Source organism: Protomyctophum bolini (assembly GCF_963924005.1).
Source record: "Protomyctophum bolini genome assembly, chromosome: 5".
Classification (NCBI taxonomy): Eukaryota; Metazoa; Chordata; class Actinopteri; order Myctophiformes; family Myctophidae; genus Protomyctophum; species Protomyctophum bolini.
The window spans coordinates 39,372,885-39,391,792 of NC_137866.1; the positions used below are offsets into that span (position 1 = coordinate 39,372,885).

Here is an 18,908-nt window from a genome sequence, read left to right on the forward strand (position 1 = left end):
CTATGTACCCATGTGGTCATGTACCCATGTGGTCATGAGCACCAGTATATGACTAGGGTACCAGTAGGGGGCGCCAGAAACAGAGAGAGGGATAGTGCTGCAATGTTGCCTGCTAATGAGAGAGAGAGAGGGGGGGGGGGCTGCACCACTCAGTTCACACGGGTGTGATTTTTATACATATCCGATGAAATTGATTATTTTGATTAAACAGCTTTTGCTTTGACGTGAGTCGTGAGCCCGTCTGGTCTGTATGGAAAGAGTGGGTTCCTCTTGTCAAAGGAAAGGAACTCATGCATTTTACATTAGGCCTATGCTCCACGCAGGCTGTGTGGAATGGTGGCGGTACACGCCCATGTGCACATCTCATAAACTCTGACTCCCACCACAGGCCAAACGTGCAGTTTAACACCGTATTTATTGTCTAGTAAAAAAATTAAAACAGTCGCTCAATGGGCTGTTTCTACTTTTAAGCTGTAATTAAGCGTATCTGTTAGAGGACAGTGCAGAACAAAGCTGCAAACCTCACATGTGTAGTATTTTAAATGGGGAATTGTGATTACATTTTTACCACTTAAAAGAAAATATTGAAAATAGCAGATCTACAAGCACACAGCGCATAGCATTGCTATTTTTGAATTTCTTATATTGTCAATGTTTGTAAATCTTTTGTAGATTTTCCCTCATAATCACATGCCCAAAATAGGGAAGCCAGGTTGAAAGTGGTTAAGATGCCACACTGTGCATGCTGTGCGCTTTAATCAAGCACCTGCACAGCATGAAAAGTCCTCATGTGAATAGTAACAGAGAATGAATTACATGGCTGCACTAATTACATTTGTGAGAAAGGGGGGGTCTGGAGTCTGCTCTTACTTCAGAGTTTTTATCATTTTATGTTAATCATTTTTATTTCATTTTCTACCATGGAAATGTGATTTTATATCGCTTACGGTTTAATAGTCAATTGCTCACACTCAACATGCAATCTTAGTGGTTCCAGTCAATATAACCTCTGGTATGTCAGATGTCTCTTCTCTTGCAAACCAGTTTGTGGTTTCTGTATCTACATTTGCTTGGTGTCTTTTCTCTCGGCCATATGTGGTTGCAGGCTAATGAAAACACACTATGTGCAACCCCCCAGTTCCAGTACCCTGTCATGTCTACTTGGACTTACACACAGCAGCTTTGTACAAAACAGAGCCTCCCTAATGAATGACCACGCTCGCTGCAAGCTAGCTAGTTCCTGCCTAGCCCCCTCCAAGAATCACTAATCAACACCCCAGCCGTCTAGACATCACAGAACAACTGTGTTGCTAGAGCAGGGGGGCAGTCAGACAGATATTTTGTGAAGCTAAGGAAATCGGGATTTCCTGAAAGTTCATATAATGGCCTGTTGTGGCGCTGTCATTGGGCCCAAAAAAACCCATAGCCCCATAGAAGTCCATGTATTTGGGCCCAAATTCACCTAGACTGTATTACCTTAATAAACATGGTCATGAATACTTTCTGCTTCCAGTCACTAGTTTAAAGTCTAGTTCTAATGTCATAATATTCTTTTTGGAAAATTATGGTCCCATTTATAAAAAAAATGACCATAAAGTCGCGTATGTTCTGAGGGGCGTGGCTACCGTTACAGTCTATGATCGGGATTCCCCACCCACTCGAGTCAAAATAAAAACCAAAGGAGAAAAAGGGGGGAAGTCCCGCCTCGTTGTCTGGGCCAGCCAATGGCCAGCTGGGCCCAAACGGATCTAGAAAGATGCTAATGTACAATTAGACTGACAGGCTTCATTTTACGTTCATGTTAGACCCGCAGAACGCTTTGTCCATATTTTTTACAGTCTATGTGCTAGAGTGACCTACTCTAAAAGAACAACCTTGCAACGGTGCAACCTTGGAAGAGAGTCGAGTTTTGTTTTTAAACCGTTATTTATCCAGGGTTGGTTTGCTGAGCACAAACGCTCCCTCTCAGAAATGCCCGCAGCCCGACTTATACTGTCACATAATTGACACACATTCACACCTGCATCTCCTCGCTGGCATTGCCCCTGCAGACGTGAGACGGGAAGCCACCAGCCGAGTAGAGATGACAAAAGCTACCAGCGATGAGCGCCACCTCCTTCACCTCCTTCACCCCCGGCCCAACGACCCAGTCAAGGAGAAGCTTCCTCAGCCATGTCCAGCCCCTTACAACATCTCAGGAAGAAACCAGACTCCAGCTATGGACAACAAAGCTTGAGAACGACCCCCCTCCTATTGACATGGGAATCCCCTCCTCTGAAGACCTCCCTTCTGGCTCAGAATCACCATCTGTCCGGTGAGAACAGGAACGGGGCGATCAAAAGCTGCTACAGTATGGCCAGATGGGGCTACAAAACCGGCCCAACCATCTGTGAATGTGGAGAAGAGGACCATACGTCTACTACCCAAACCTTGCAGCTTAAAGATTAAAGATCTTGCAGAGTTCAGCAATAATGCAAAAGACTGTAAAGAAATGGGAAACTGTCATCTAAGCTTCAAAGACACGAAAAGAAGAAGAACCTGGGAGCTGCATGGCTTCTGCCCAGTACAGCCACAGTCCTACAGTGTACAGTAAAACAAGAAAACCGAACAGATATATATATATATATATATATATATATTAAAAGTAGAATGATGGTGCTGATAGGATCAACGGAACAACTGAAGAAAGCAGATGAGATCTGTGCACTCAAAGATCAGGAGAAGACATAATGTAAAATTATTTTATTGTAGCAAAAGAACACCCAAAACCTCCATTGGTGCCTCCAGAGCACAGATCAATGTCGCACGAGGGGCATGGAGGCACGTGGAGCGCCATCGCGTTTGGAGATAGAACTGGGAGCAATGTTAACCTAGAGCAATGCCACGGAAGAGGGGCGCATGGAATTAGTCTCGATATGACTAGTAGGTGTCACAACAATCAACCCCTGTTGGGCTGTTGGCTGTCTCCCATCATGTCTCAGACTACAAACATACGGTATACTCCATTTTACCTCCCTCTCTTGCTCTCTTTCCCCAGAGGTCTGAAGTCACTCAAGCTACCATATATGCCATACATATGGTGGTTCATCGGTACTACAGTTAGCACTGTTGCTGTACAAAGAACCTGTTAAGTCCTGTATGCTTCTTTAGAGGTTCTCTACTGGGTTTTCAGCTTAGTTTAAGCACCTCTACTGTTTTATATGTCACAGTACGACTGGAAAACCGGTCAAGTTTCACAGACTGAAGGTGTCTTGAGCCACGTGAGCCACCACTGAGTGAGCTCAGGTGTGCGAGTCGCTGTGCTGAGCGGTGCTTCTGGGGAAGCCCGGGATCTAACTGGGAACGTTCCGGTTCACAAGAGGGCCGATCTACCACCTGAGCTACTGCCGCCCTATATTAGGTGCTATAGAACCTTTAAGATAGGTGCTACAGTATACAATATAGCATCAAGAGGTTCCCCTTTGCGAGCCAAAAACCTTTTGAGTGTGATTTAGCACCATTTCTTTTATAGTATGTATTCATCCTTGCTCTATGAAGCGCTGAAATCTTAATATTCTGGCAGTATGAGAGCAAACGGCAGAATAATTGCCTTCTCCGTCTCTGAGTCACTCCATCCTCATTTCATTTTCATATTCTGTCTCCCCCCAAACCCCCTCCCCCCCCAACCTTTCTTTGACTCATTACTATACCCCTGGCTGTGTGTTGTCTTCTCTCTTGGCGCTGCCTCAGGCACCAGACGCAGCTAAGCTCACTGACTCCAACATTACGGAGGCTCCTGGTGTCATGGACACTGAATAATGTCTCGCTGCACAACGGTGAACCCTGCGAGTGTCTCTCCGCTGTCGTAACGGAGAAGATCTAGCACAGGGTTTATTTCGGCCATTACGGGGGCTTCCTTAAGCACTGAATACATCCACACATGATCTTATCCACCTACACACTGTTCCCAGTGGACCGACCGCGGGTGCTGAGGCGGTAACCGTGGCAACCCTTCTCCACCATATAACTCTTTGGGGCCAGCTATAACAATCCATCCATCCTCCTTCCTCTGCCCTGCTCACTCTCTTTCACTGTGTTGTTCTGCATCACTCCGAGGCAGCATGATCTTCCTGCTTAGGCAATTTAGCTCTTTTCTACTCCCTTTGATCATAATTATTCTATGATTATTATAATCGCCGTGACTGTCATTACCATATTGGCATCATCTTCTCGTAATTATTCTGAATAAAGGAACTAATAGGATTATTCAAGAGACCATGATTTCCACATTGATTTTAGGTTAATGGCTGTACTACAAATGTTAATTAAAATCAATACTTGGCAAATAAGATAGTAGGACAGGATGTCGGGAGAGGTGAGATATATAGTACTATGTACTGTATGTCACATGTTGTAGTGTACGATTTTCTTAATCCCCATAATTGTGCATTCATTTTGCAATGGGGGTCGTTGCCAACTCATTCTAAAATCCAAATGAATATAGTAGCTTTCATCTTGTTACTCCCTATCATCTGCCATGTTCATTGTTCTGATTAAATAGTGCAATTACGCAGCAGTCATCTCACTTTGACAGAGATGTTGTCCTTGACGCCTTCATAATTGTGTTTGGAATCTGTAATTGATGCACGTAATTTGTTTAGGATTTAAGTGTGCAGTTGGGAGTGAACACGTGCATTGTTGGAGTTTAATGAGTGTGTCAGCGTGACGCGTCCTGTAGGACACCATGACAACATGTGTCAACATTAAGACGCTTCACTGCAGAGCAGGACACATTAAAGGGTTATTTCACTTTTTGGGGGTATTTTTCTACGTGGACATTAAGTGAACACACCAGACGTCTATTTTTGGGAAGTTGTCCCGAAACTGCGTTGTTTATACAACGCAGTTTCGGGAGAAGAGACCTCCTTCCGCTTGACCGTAATCACTCCTCCCTCATTATCAACAACTCCTCCCTCCTTATCAAACTCACCTGCCTTTCATTATCACCCAGCCAATCCCCAGTGCAATCACCACAGTATAAATACACCTGCGATCTCTCAACCAAGTTGATTGTTCTGCTCCACGACAGACGGTTGTGAGTACTGCACATGTAGATCGGCTATTTTCACTATTCTTCAAAATCGTCATCCTCCCCACCCCAACCTCCTCCTTCCGCCTCGATTCTCTAGGAATCCAGGGGGGGGGCAGTGATGGAGCAGAGACGAGTACTCATTCGGAGTAGAGCAAAGATGACTGTCAGCTCCAGAGACTACGGCCCACCCTGAGTCTCGCCCTACCTTGGGTTCCTCACTCCACTCCGCATTCATCTCATTCTGTTTCAATAAACTGTTAATCTTGAGCGAAGGTGTGGTCTCTTACTAGTAGTGAAAGAGTATTTTAGATATTTGATATTCATTTTAACAGACATTTTATCATACAAACCCATTGTAGCTGTTAGATTAAAGGGCCACTTCACCCCTTTTGCAACCAGAGCTTATTTTAATGATGTTTAGGAAACACTTAGAAACACTTTCCTGGGGTTTGTATGTGTGTAATGTTGTTTCTTTAGATATTTTAGTCATGACACCATGTTCATGTTCATGACCAAAAACAAACCTGTCATGAAAATGTGGTCTCACTTCCTTCCTGGACTACAAAGTCAGACCTCCATGTAGCGCGAAAAAAAAAATCTTAAAAAACCCAAAAAGAAAACGTCCCTTGGTTCTGGTTACTGATATTGTCCTAAATGCGTGAGGAGACTTTTTCCTTTTTTCATCATACATTTATTTCCCCCCCCCCCCCCCCCCAAAAAAAATCCAAAAGAATTATAAAAAGGTAATAACAATGGTCTCCTACACACAAGGAGGACAATGTCAGTCACCAGAACCAACCACATGTGTTTTCAATTAACTGATTTCTGATTAAAATAGAGTTTGAAGTTACAATGGGTGTGTATAAGAAGTGGGTGTGGTGTGTCTGTTAAAATGAATATGAAAAAAACAGTGACAGTACAGTACAGTAGAGGGACCCATGGGGACCCCCACACGGTAACTCTGTCATTTCTCAACCGTTTCGGACAGCTTGCCGGAACCGGGCCGGCACCCTGAGCACGTTCATGTGGGTCTGGAACTTCCGGGGACCCCCACACGGAGTTGCACCACTCACTTCACACGGGTGTGATTTTGTTTTATAATTGGTGTGAACTCTACCACTTGACTTGACTATATACTGTAACTATATAATGATTTTTAAAACTATATTTTTATAGCTAGTTATAGTGCTTAGTGTGAACGACAAAATAATGCTGAGAGAGAGAGAGAGAGAGAGAGAGAGAGAGAGAGACACTTACCTGGAACATGACTCTGTATTGATCCTCAGGCTTCTGAACCACACACATGTTGCACCCCATTGTGACCTTTGACCCGGTGCCTGGGCTGGGCTGTGCAGGTCCAAATAAGCCAAAACCCTCTCTCTCTCTCTCTCTCTCTCTCTCTCTCTCTCAGAGTCTTTGTCTGTGACAGAGCCCCTCCTTCATCCACATCAGTGTTGCGGAATTAAACTGTAAACCACTCTTCAAAGTAACACAAAGTGAAGCCGTGTACAGAGAGAAGTGAGTTTCTCTGTACGGCGCGTCACCGTTTCATCCGTGGAATTCCAGTAGCATAATCCAAAGATAATGTACATGTACCAGCGCTGCAACCCAAAGTCCATCCATCCGCCTGTTTCTGTCCCCATCGCAGACATAAAACACCTTGTTTGAGTGCTCATGCATGGAGGCCTGCAGGTCGTATTTATGTAGCAGACGACATCACAACCTTCGTTTGACTGATGTGCAAAGGGCAAGGATGACAGATGAATGAATGGGATCACTGATCCGAGAAAGATGGGTTTTTAATAATATCTATTAGGCACCCCCTAGGACCCTTAGTGACGGTCCAGTGACTTGTGAGATGTGATCACATCGTACAGCAGAGAACATTCTCCTTTTAGAATGATCTCTGGATTTGACACGCAATGGGTTATCATCCCCCCATTCCTCACGCATAGACACACAAGTACTTACTTACTTAATTACTTAGACACTTACTTTTACTTACTTACTTTTACTTACTTACTTAGTTACTTCAGAATCACAGTCACTCTTCCAAACAGGAACACTTTAACAAGTTTCACAGACAAACAACTCGCCTTCTCTCTGTCTCTCTCTGTGTCTGTCTGAGGCTTCCACCTCTCCTGCCCTCCACTCTCCAGAATATCTGGAGCTCTGCTGGGTCTGGTCCAGTGAGATAAGTTCTCCTCAATAGAAGCCTGGTCGGGACTCTGCTACACTCCCATCAGGATCAATGGACTTCTAAATGCCGGCTCCCCAGTGACTTCAGGGTCAAGGGCACTTCATAATTTAACTCCATGGAAACTCATCAAGTAAAGAGATGGTGAAAGGTTGAGTGGGATTGTTGTTGGTGCTGAATAGAGGTGGTAGAGGGGGGGGGTGGTGCACTGAACTGTTTAGCTGGATGTTTAAGCCCTTGCTGTGGGGCTAAGATAAGCTATGCCTCCTGAGAGACAAAAGCCAATAACATGCACACCTGCACAGGGCGTCAAAGTAAGACGATAACACTGGCTTCTCTCTGGGCGCAGGGCTACCACACACACCCTGCCAAGCGCTCTGGATGTGTCAGCAACTCAGCACGACTGCCACCGAGGGCCTCTTAAAATACAAAGAGGCTTTTCGTAGCGCATGTCTGAATGCAAAATGTGCGCGTTTAATATCTGTTAGATGCTCGGCATTGGATGTTGGGAGGAAGGCAAGTGCCCAAGAGAACGCCTGTTGAGGAATGGAGGAGATTAAATGTTTCATCTGATCTGGTGTCAGATATCATGACAAGTTGTCGCACTTTGATCCTCTAAGTCACATCCTTTTCCAATCATCCATACAAGGCAACAGCTTACATTGCTCTGGGGTGAGCGCGAATGATGGATTATAATTAAATTAGTGACCTCTTACAAGCAGTGACCAGACAGCCCTCTAACCTGGCCAAGTGCAGAAATCAATATCACACCCACGCGCTGATATGCAGCATGCTGTGATTGCACGGTCATTGAGAAAATTACATTAGTTACCATCGAGACCACCAGCTATATTGATGCTGCAGCTGTTCAACTTCTAAAACGCACTTCACCTGAATTATTTAATTTGTGCACAACCAGTGCCGGGGGACATATTCACTGAATATCTTTGAGATTCTTTCTCAGTCCCCCTTTGTAGTCTGACTTCTGTTTAAAAGATTCTTTCTCAGTCTACTGAAGTGATTAACCTCCGTTTGCATCCCTCATGTATAATTCATATTTGAGTGGATTGAAAGTTACAACAAAGCCTCCTCTGGCAGCAGAGGTCACTTCACTTTTCAGTCGCCCGAGACTCATTACGTTGGTTCAACCTCCAGTCAGTTTATTGGTTCTCTGGAAGTGGCCCAAAGCCTCGCCTGACAGCTGGAGCCCTGGGTTGATGCTGCCAGCAACTACCTGTTCAAAGTGATAATCCTATTTCTCCAGGCTCCACTACACCTGTAACATGTCCAGAGGCTGAGTAACCTCACACCTGGCACTAACGCACGCACACACACACACGCACGCACGCACGCACACACACACACACACACACACACACACACACACACACACACACACACACACACACACACACACACACACACACACACACACACACACACACACACACACACACACACACACACACACACACACACTCACTCACTCACTCACTCACTCATGCGCTAATGGAATTTCTCAATGAAAGGACCCGAATAACGATCAATCTTTTTTTACACCGCACAGACAGAGAACACAACACTTTGGGTCCAGCGGAGCTACTCCCTTGTGTCAGACGCTCTCAGCAGGCACTACAGGGCAAACAGGCGTGTAAAATCTGGCCAACTGCTCCTCTCCTCTCTCCTCTCCATTTCCATCTACTGTCACCATCACCGTGCCATAGATATGATTAGCCTCAGCCTGAGTAAAGAGCACGCCTCTAAGTGAAACCAAGAACGAGACACACAGGAGTCGCTGAAGTGAAATGCGGGGGTGATGGATGATACAACACAGTCTACAGGTATCTTCCAGATTGAAACATCAGGCGTGTTTTGTTCCGTGTCTGTGTCCACACAGGAGAAACAAGAAGTTAGTCCATTTTCCATCCGTCTTCCAAGAAAATTTTGAAATTGAAGAATGGGAGGCAGTTAGTTAATCCTCTTTTGTCTACAGGTCATTCTGAGTAAAATAAAAAAAGGAAACCGTCCACATAGGCAGGTGTTTGTGCTTCAGGTTGTATGGAATCAAAGCATATAAAGAGTGTATAAGTGAGTATTCCAGGTGGTTTTGCGTGCTGTGCAGCGCCTCTGTTCTCAGGTTAGTCATAAATCACCATCAGCAGCCTCACCAGATGAGATAAATCACTGACGGCTGATTGGAGGACACTTCTAGGCTTCTTCCCTTAGGCGCGACGGTAAATGTTCTCCCCCTCCCCACACCCACTGCAGCGTGGAACACAAAGGCGGTTTCCCCCAGCGGTAAGGGAGCATTCTGTTCTGCACGCTACGCCACTACTAAGGCTGAATTCCTCTGGATGACTGGATTCGACACTGTAATCTCCTCTTTCTCTCTCTCTCTCTCTCTCTCTCTCTCTCTCTCTCTCTCTAGGGTTGGGCATCAACCTCCTCTCCCAGTACTCTTTTTCTTTTTTTCTTTTTTTTACACACACCTCATTTGCTGTCCCACCCTCTCTTTTTCTCCCTCCTCCCCTCCTTTCTGATTTCTCTCTTTTTCTTCCAGGCTGTGTTTCTGTCTACACTCCACAGAGCTCTAACTAGAAAGCCAAATACATCCCAGTAAGAGCAGTCAGGAGAACAACAACAAGTGAACGTGCTATCAAATTGTTGATTCACACGGCAGCAGATGAGTGTGGAATAGATTCATTCATCTTGTAGCGGACAAGCAATCCTGTGTCACCTTGACTTTGTCTAAAGTGGAATCTTGGATATTCTAAGAACGCAGTAACATCTCAGTGTTAATTTCATTCAGAGAGGGTGCAAATGAAATGCAAATGTAAAGTAAACACTGGGATTCTCTGTGAGAGAATGGGACATACATTATTCCAGACCCTCTAACTGGCTGTGAATTTAAATTTTAACCAGATGCTGCACTGCCAAAAAGAACAAGGGTACTGTAAGGTTGGGGGGACAAGGGGAAAACAAGTGGATAACCGGTGTGCCAGGATTCATTTAAAGATGAGGACAAGAGGCGACAGATGAAATGCAAATAAGTGTGTGGGAGAGCAGTGACAGACAGTAGGAGGCAGCGATAAGAAGTTATGAACAATAACAAACGATGGCCTCTAATAATTTTATTTTTCTGTTGACCCCATTGTGGCTTTTCCTCTAGTGTCACCCTTTGGCCAATTTCTATTTTGGAGCAGAATGGACTCTTGGGGCTGCTAGTGGGGCTGTTAAGTCTTGTTTTGTTTCTCCTGATGTTTCAGTAAACGATGTGTCTAAACCGTTCACTTCATAGTTCAACTTCACTGTAACAAAACATTGCTCACACGCTTACAGTGACACCGCAGAATTACTGAGACACTGACTCCGTGGGGAAGAATTACAGTAAGCAGATTAAAATGTAGCTCTATTGTTATAATATAACAATAGATTATTACTATAATTCACTGTGCCTGTGTCTGTCTACTTAATCATATTTTTCCACCTGTGAGTTTTCTAGTTTCTGCTTTTCCTTTTAATATCTCACCCTTTTCATATTTTCTGTCTGTCTGTCTGTCTCTATTCCTTTGTCTCTTTCGCTCTCTGTCTAGCCTCGATCGGTACCCAGGCTTTTATTTTCGTTCGCATTCTGTCTCTCTCTTTCTCTATACTCTTCTCTCTCCCTCTCTTTCCCTGTAGTCATTTATCAGTTGGCCCAGGACTAACTGCTCCTCTTTTGTCAGCACACAGCTCTCCAGTGTTCCTTAGCTTGTGTCCTACACTGACATGCACACAGGCACACACACACACACACACACGCACACGCACACACACACACACACACACACACACACACACACACACACACACACACACACACACACACACACACACACACACATATTCACTCCTATTTCTGCTATCTTCTGGAGCCAATTTGAATTGTGATTTCATGGATGCTGTGTGGTTCAACAGCCTTCCAGTCACAGACATTTACCATTCAGACTGCAGTGACTTGTGTGTGTGTACACAGCTACACACAAACACACACACGCACGCACACACACGCACACACACACACACACACACACACACACAAAACACTGTACTTGTGAGGACATCAAAATTGTAGACAATTTTATAAATAGCGCTTTTACCATTTTCGGGGCAATCTCTTACTCTAAGCCTGTAAGCCGGTGTTATATGACACAATTTGAGCTTGTAGATCTGTTATTTATGTATGCGACACTGGCAGACACAGTTATAACTTCAACCAAACCCCTAATTCTAAATGGCTTATCGTAACCTGATGCTTTCCTGATTTTAAGTCTAACACTATATTTTTCCACAAATAACTGTTTCTCTTGTGAAAATTGTCCCCACAATCTCTATTTTTCAGATACTACCATACTTGTGGGGACATTTGTCCCTCACACGTACAGTAATACAAGCGCACCACACACGCACACGCTTGCATGCAGAGTCATATTTCATTGTCTCTTAATCCTGTCACAATATGTTAGTCCACTTTAACTAAAAGGTCAGAACTGAGTCAAACTGTCCAAAATATCCACATGAGGAAACTATATAGGTCATCTCATTCAGTGGACCAATCAAAGGTCATCTCATTCAGCTGGACCTATGAGAGGTAATCTCATTCAGTGGACCAATCAAAGGTCATCTCACTCAATGGATTTATGGACACCGCAGACGACTTGGTTTACAAACAATAGACACCAAGGCCTTTTGCCTGCCTGCCCAACACGCACATTTTAGTTCTGGGTTGACAGTTCATGTTCACTTATGGCAACCCCTCCTCACGAGTCCACACCATAGAGTATTAATAGATAAGAGACGGCACCAGGAGGAAACCCTGAGGCGAAATGCACAGAGTGTTTTATTGTTGGTCACTGTACTGTACTGGCACACCCAAAATCATCATATATACAGTTAATATGTGCGTGTGTGTGTGTGTGTGTGTGTGTGTGTGTGTGTGTTCGGTTGCGCACAGGTGGTGAAAAACAACCATATGCTGTTTTCGTGCTAAGACCCAGCCACCCAGCCACACACATAGCTCCGTAAGGGAGTGGTTGCACCACTCAAAAACCATCCAAGACGATGCATGGCCCTTACAGATTTTAATTTTATGTTTTTCACCATTTTCCTCTAGTTTCACCCTTTGGCCAATTTCCATTTTGGAACAGCATGGACTCTAGGGGCTGCTAGTGGAGCTGGTAAGTTTTGTTTTGTTTCTCCTGCATCTCAGTAAGCCTACGATGTGTCTAAACCGTTCACTTCATAGTTCAACTTCAGTGTAACAAAACACTGCTCACACGCTTACACTGCAGAATTACTGAGACTTTAATGTTGTTATTGTTGCTACAATGTTGAGGCACTTTCATTTTCTACAAACTCCCACTGACGAATATACAAATATTCTAGTGTGCTTTTGCCAAAGTGCGGGGAGGCATAATAAGCGCTTGTCTGGAAAAAATGTTAATAGAAAATATTATACATGACATGAGTATTATTATGCATGAGTGAGAAACAGAGATTCAGCGTTGGACCAAGACTCAGCATAGACTAGGGAGGTTTTAGTGTTATTCAGGTCGAGGAGATAATATGAAGGGGATAGGGAAGGAGAGACAGACATGGTAGACAGACAGGTCAGTGCAGGTAGACAGACGGGGTACCAGGCTGTCCTGTCCTGCCTGCCTGCCAGACAGACAGACAGATAAACAGACAGGGCACTAAGAGCATGCAGTGCAGTAGAATTCTAACAATGTGCTCATAATTTATTTAATACTGATAATACACTTGTTCTCAGCTTGTGTGTGTGTGTGTGTGTGTGTGTGTGTGTGTGTGTGTGTGTGTGTGTGTGTGTGTGTGTGTGTGTGTGTGTGTGTGTGTGTGTGTGTGTGTGTGTGTGTGTGTGTGTGTGTGTGTGTGTGTGTGTGTGTGTGTGTGTGTGTGTGTGTGTGAGAGAGAGAGAGAGAGAAAGACAAAGAGACAGGGAGAGAGTAGTATAGATGTTTCTATAGTGGGTGTGCCGGTGGTAGAAGCCCCCTGGAGCAGCTTCATTCACATTCTGCAGGAGTCACCACCCGTGTTGAAACCATTCCAAAGCAAGGAGACGCCATGAGATGCTGCAGAGATGAGATACTGATGCAAGGATGAATGTCATCATGGACACGGTTTGTGTGTGTGTGTGTGTGTGTGTGTGTGTGTGTGTGTGTGTGTGTGTGTGTGTGTGTGTGTGTGTGTGTGTGTGTGTGTGTGTGTGTGTGTGTGTGTGTGTGTGTGTGTGTGTGTGTGTGTGTGTGTGTGTGTGTGTGTGTGTGTGTGTGTGTGTACTGTATGTTGGGGTTGGAAATAATTATCAAACATCCTAAAATCTTGATGTCCTCACAAGTACAGTTTACCAAAGTGTGTGCATGCGTTGGGTGTTGCCACAGTGGAAGGAAATGTACAGTATGTTAAACATTTAAGTTTAGTGTAACTATAACGAAAATATAATGCAGGGGCCAACACGAATTTCACAAATTGGTAGCACCTTAGATGACTGTTTATATTTTGGTATGATATATCTTCCAATTCAGTAGCTTAATGTTATATTGTTATACAGTGACGATGCTATGGCTGAATTTAGGCCAAGGAGTGTTGACACGTCACATGCTACTTAAAGCATAGTGAAATTTGGAAGGTTTTGACTTACCTTAGGTGGTACCAAAATGTGTCTCGGGCCCCTGGACTAATAGGCGATCTAAGTTCACAACGCATCACATCGCACCGTCTCGGCCCCTGGACTAATAGGCGATCTATAGGCTCACAACGCATCACATCGCACCAGCGTCTTGTGGGTCACCTGGATGTGCCATTTAGAGAAGATTTTGACATTTTGCACCAATAAGACATCAAACAAAGATATTTTCTCTCAGTACAATCTTCCATGCCATGAGGCAAAACAACAAGTGTTATGTCGTATACTCTATTATTCTGTCAAAAATAAAGAAATTGACAGTAATGACTTGAGACTGAGAATGGAGTAGACGGGATAGAAAGAGGAAGATGAAAGGGATGGATTCATTAATTCTCTCTCTCTCTCTCGCTCTCTCTCTCTTTCTCTCTCTCTCTGTTCAGTCCATTCAAACCTGTACAAAAATATGTATACAGTACATCCAGTTTGCTGCTAAACTACATTTTATTAAGGGGGTGACTTTGCAGATTCTTTAACCTGAATCTATCATTCAATTATGAGTGTGACATGTTAAAAACTTATATAACACTTCCTCCCCGTGCATTCTGTCTCCAGAGTTTAGTTCGCTCTCACTGGCTCCGAAAGAACTTGGCCAGCCATGTGAAAAAGCAATACAAGCAGGAGAAGTGGCCCTTTAATGAGGAGCTTACTGAGAACTGCCTGTGGCATTTTAGGAGAATTCACAGATAGTTGTGCAAAAGAGTAAAATGAGGAGACAGATCGAGTAGGTGAGGAGAGGCTTCAGCAAACATTAGATATAGAAGAGAGAGAAGAGATAACATACAATGTCAAGGGGTTGAAAATGGAAATACAGCTGCACATTTTTGGAGTATCTCAGCATAGCAAGGGGGAAGGAAGGTGATTACCACTACGCCATGAGGGAGGATGAAGGCTTAAGTCTGTCGTACAACAGCGCCGAAAGCTGACACAACACATTGTGAGCTTGTAGGTTGACAACACGTCCTGGCTGGACGCAACACATTGTGAAGTTGGAGGTTGGCCATTTTCTGTGTGCGGCACACTCTATTTTCACGTGATCACAATGTCTCTCATCCTTTTCAGGTTCCCTTCTGTTTGGCTTTCCCGTTTTCTTTTGACTAATTGGTTTTAAAAGAATAAAAAAGACATGTGCACGCAATGTGGTGTCAATGTACACTGACATTAGCCTGACACTCAGTCTGAATTTTCATTTAGTTTCACATCATGAATCGCCAGAACATATTTTTTGGGCATGGCTAGCGTTCAGGGCTGGGGCCAGGCTACACTGACATACCATGACCATCTATGCTTGCACATTGGCACACCCATGGCTCTGGACACACCTAAGTGTAACACATCCATTATTAATTTGATTATCTGCAGATGTGTTGCTTACTAGTCTGTTTGTTTGTTTTTAATCTGTAGGCTGTAGTTTTTTCAGTGGACTGACCTCATGCTTCCTTCTATGCATGAGGAGTCCAAGCTGCTTCTTTTCACCTGACAGGGGGAGTTTCCCTGGCCGGAAGTAGTACAGTACGTGGAAGGAACACGTTATTCCGACCATGTTCCTTTCCCCTCCATCAGGCGCCCCGGCTGGCCAGGGGGAGGCAGTTTAGAGACCAGGATTACTGCATGTCTTTTGTGTGGGTACCTACCTTAGGGGACACGGGGAGAACACGCAAACTCCACACCCTTTCGCCAACCCCGCCTCGGGTATGGAGGAGAGGAGAGAACTCGCCCCCGCCTCAGCAGGAATCGAACCCAGGACCTTCTAGCTGTGAGGCAACAGCACTACCGACGGTGCCACCTGCCTCTAGGTAGTACAATATTGAGTAAAGAAAGATTTGGTGGAAGCTAATTTAATGACATTATTAGAACATGTCTATAGTAAGTCAGATTGTGTGATTCCATATTATTCCGCTCATTGTGAGTCTTGTTCTCATAATGAAACTTTCTCGTTATATTGTCTGTCAAGATAAAATATTACCCCTAGCTGTTTCCATTTATCTCGTTAATCGATGAATCAAGTTATCGATAACCTGAAGCAATATCAATATCTTTCACACACATCTTGTACATCCCCATCCCACTCGCTCACATGCATTACACACACACACACACACACACACACACACACACACACACACACACACACACACACACGCGCGCGCGCGCGCGCGCGCGCGCACACACACACACACACACACACACACACACAGTGACACATAATGAAGAGAGAACCAACAGAATACCCCATTAACCCCGCCCCCCTCCCCCAGTCCCCCCTCATGTGATCTCACCTAATGGGCTCCCCAGTGGTAGTCTTCTGTCTAAACGCCTGCAGCTTTGATGTAATGTTGCATCTCTGCAGAGGAATCATCATCACACGTACCCTTTCTCTATAGAAAGAATGAGATCAAGACAGAACAACAACAGAGGTTTTTTTTTTAAATTAAACCACCGTTTGCGAGGCAGTAGAAATAAACACATAAATAAAAACCCACCCTTCCTCCCTTCCCTACGGTCGGTCAGGTGTGAGATATTTCCTCCCACATACCCGTGGTTCTGCTCCCCCTCCCCTCCAGGCTCTACCAAATCAATACATCATTAGCTGCCATGTCCTTCACCCCATTCCTCATCCAGTAGACCCACCACCTTCCCTGAGTACTCCTCCTCACCCCATTCCTGAGTAGACCCACCACCTTCCCTGAGTACTCCTCCTCACCCCATTCCTGAGTAGACCCACCACCTTCCCTGAGTACTCCTCACCCCCTCAAAGTCCTCCGTGTCCTTCTGTCTTCCTTCCACTTTGTTTAAAGTATTAAAAAAGGGGGATGAAACTCTAGACTGATTTTGTAGTTTGTTTTCCAGTGCATCTTAAAAACTGCAAAACATGTCAGGCTGCACAAGACTGACCTTGTAGTACACAGTGTCCGTGACGCAAGCAAAACAGCTGCAGCTAATCAAATTAATAATGGGTGTGTCAGGTGGGTGTGCATGACCCCCTACACTACAGTGTACCATAAGTTACAATAAGGTGTATTTAGCATAAGGTGTAGGTTAGCATAAGGCAGTGGTGGTTGGCAGACCACAACCTTTTAAAGGCACAACATCTGTTAAGGCGAGCGAGATCTACCATAACCAGACAATGCACACCGGTGCCATTTGTGAATATATGAATAATTTCATATTAATAAGAAAGGTACGACTATCTGCAGAGAAATTTGTTTTGCACAGCAAACAATAATTTATGGGACTAACGTTTTGGCTAATTGGTTTTAAAAGTCAAGATGACGAAATAAAAAAGAGTGACATGTGCACGCAATTGTGTGTCAATGTACACCGACATTAGCCTGACACAGAACATATTTTTTGGGCGTGGCTAGTGATGCAGGGCTGGGGCCAGGCTACACTGACATATCATCTATGCTTGCACATTGGCACACCCATGGCTCTGGACACACCTACGTGTAACACATCCATTATTAATTTGATTATCTGCAGCTGTGTTGCTTACTATAGTCTGTTTGTTTTTATGCCAAAAATGGCATATCTAGAAGCTCACAACGCACTGCAAAGCATTGTGATCTTCTGATCTTCTACTTTTGATCATCGGTTAATATTTTTTAACTTAAAGGTATTACATTTTAAATGACGTTCTTCCATTTCTTTCCCCCACTGAAGCCTAATTTATAGTCTGAGGCATGGTGGCGCTTGCCGGAAACTTTTTGAAGATCAGCAAGCCACATGTCACACTGTGTGTGTGTGTGTGTGTGTGTGTGTGTGTGTGTGTGTGTGTGTGTGTGAGAGAGACGTGTGTGTGTGTGTGTGTGTGTGTGTGTGTGTGTGTGTGTGTGTGTGTGTGTGCACACGCGTGTGTGTGCGTGTGCATGCATGCGAAATTGAATGTGTATTAGTCAAAGATACTGTATGGAGGGGGATGAGGGGGCCAGAGAATGGAAGAATACGGGGGTTGTGCAGCAGAGGAAAGAAGGAAAGAACAGAGCGAGGAGTGGAGAGAGAATGTGAGAGTGAGAGAAGGAGGAGGGGCGGGAGCCGGCTAGGTGAAATGAATGTGTAATTGTGTTGTCGCGGCTCAACCCTTCACCACGGCGGAGGAGTGATGGACGAGCCCCCATGCCTCCCTCCTCCTGGATGTGGTGCTGAGCCTGTGGACTGCTGTTACTGTTGTGTAAACAGAGTATGCTGTCAACATCAGTATGCAACCGCCAGCATCACCACAGCCTCTATACGGCCCACACTGTCTAACACCTGATGTGGGAATAACAGGCAAACATTAGGTCAGGGCAGGCGGTACCTAATTAGCGAATGGGCAGCATGTGTAAATACAGGCCATTCTGGAGGGAAATGGTAACTATACGCCTTATGCCACCTACACGGTCTACACACCAAATGACATAAGGTGGAGTTAGCATTTTCTCTCTTGATAACTGAGAATACTGTCTTTTTTATTTTGTCATCTTGACTTTTAAAACAAATTAGCCAAAACATATAGTCTAAACAATTAGTCATACCTTTCTTATATGAAATTATTCACTTATTCTTTGTTAGCCTATAACACAATGTAAAAGTGGCAGTGGCCGTGTACATTGTCCGGTTATGGTCGATCTTTCTAGCCTTGAAAAACAGCTTGTTTTGCCTTAAAAGGTTGCCAACCAACTGCCTTATGCTAAATAAATACACATTATGCTAATTGCACCTTATGTAGGCTATAACTTAATGGTATGACTGTAGGGCAACTACAACTATGCTAACTTATGCTAACTATACATCTACAACTTGTACTTCAGTCATGGAGATGAACACTGCCTCAGCCTGCCTTCTGAACAATAGTCTGTCTACTACCTCTGCTCCTCTGCTTCTGCCATTCTACCATGACCCCAAAACGGGCTGACCATTTC

The 18,908-nt window shown here is 44.4% G+C and overlaps 1 protein-coding gene across 1 annotated transcript in view; it reads right to left on the reverse strand.

The window, feature by feature from the left end:
- The window catches only part of LOC308315519 (PDZ domain-containing protein 4-like), a 28,740-nt gene extending 22,335 nt beyond the window's left edge, over positions 1-6,405 (reverse strand). The window contains exon 1 of the mRNA XM_080763541.1: positions 6,329-6,405. Within this exon, the coding sequence (XP_080619667.1) occupies positions 6,329-6,388 (60 nt within the window). The 5' untranslated portion in view covers positions 6,389-6,405. The remainder of the gene's footprint in view (positions 1-6,328) is intronic.
- Between the last annotated feature and the right edge of the window lie 12,503 nt (positions 6,406-18,908).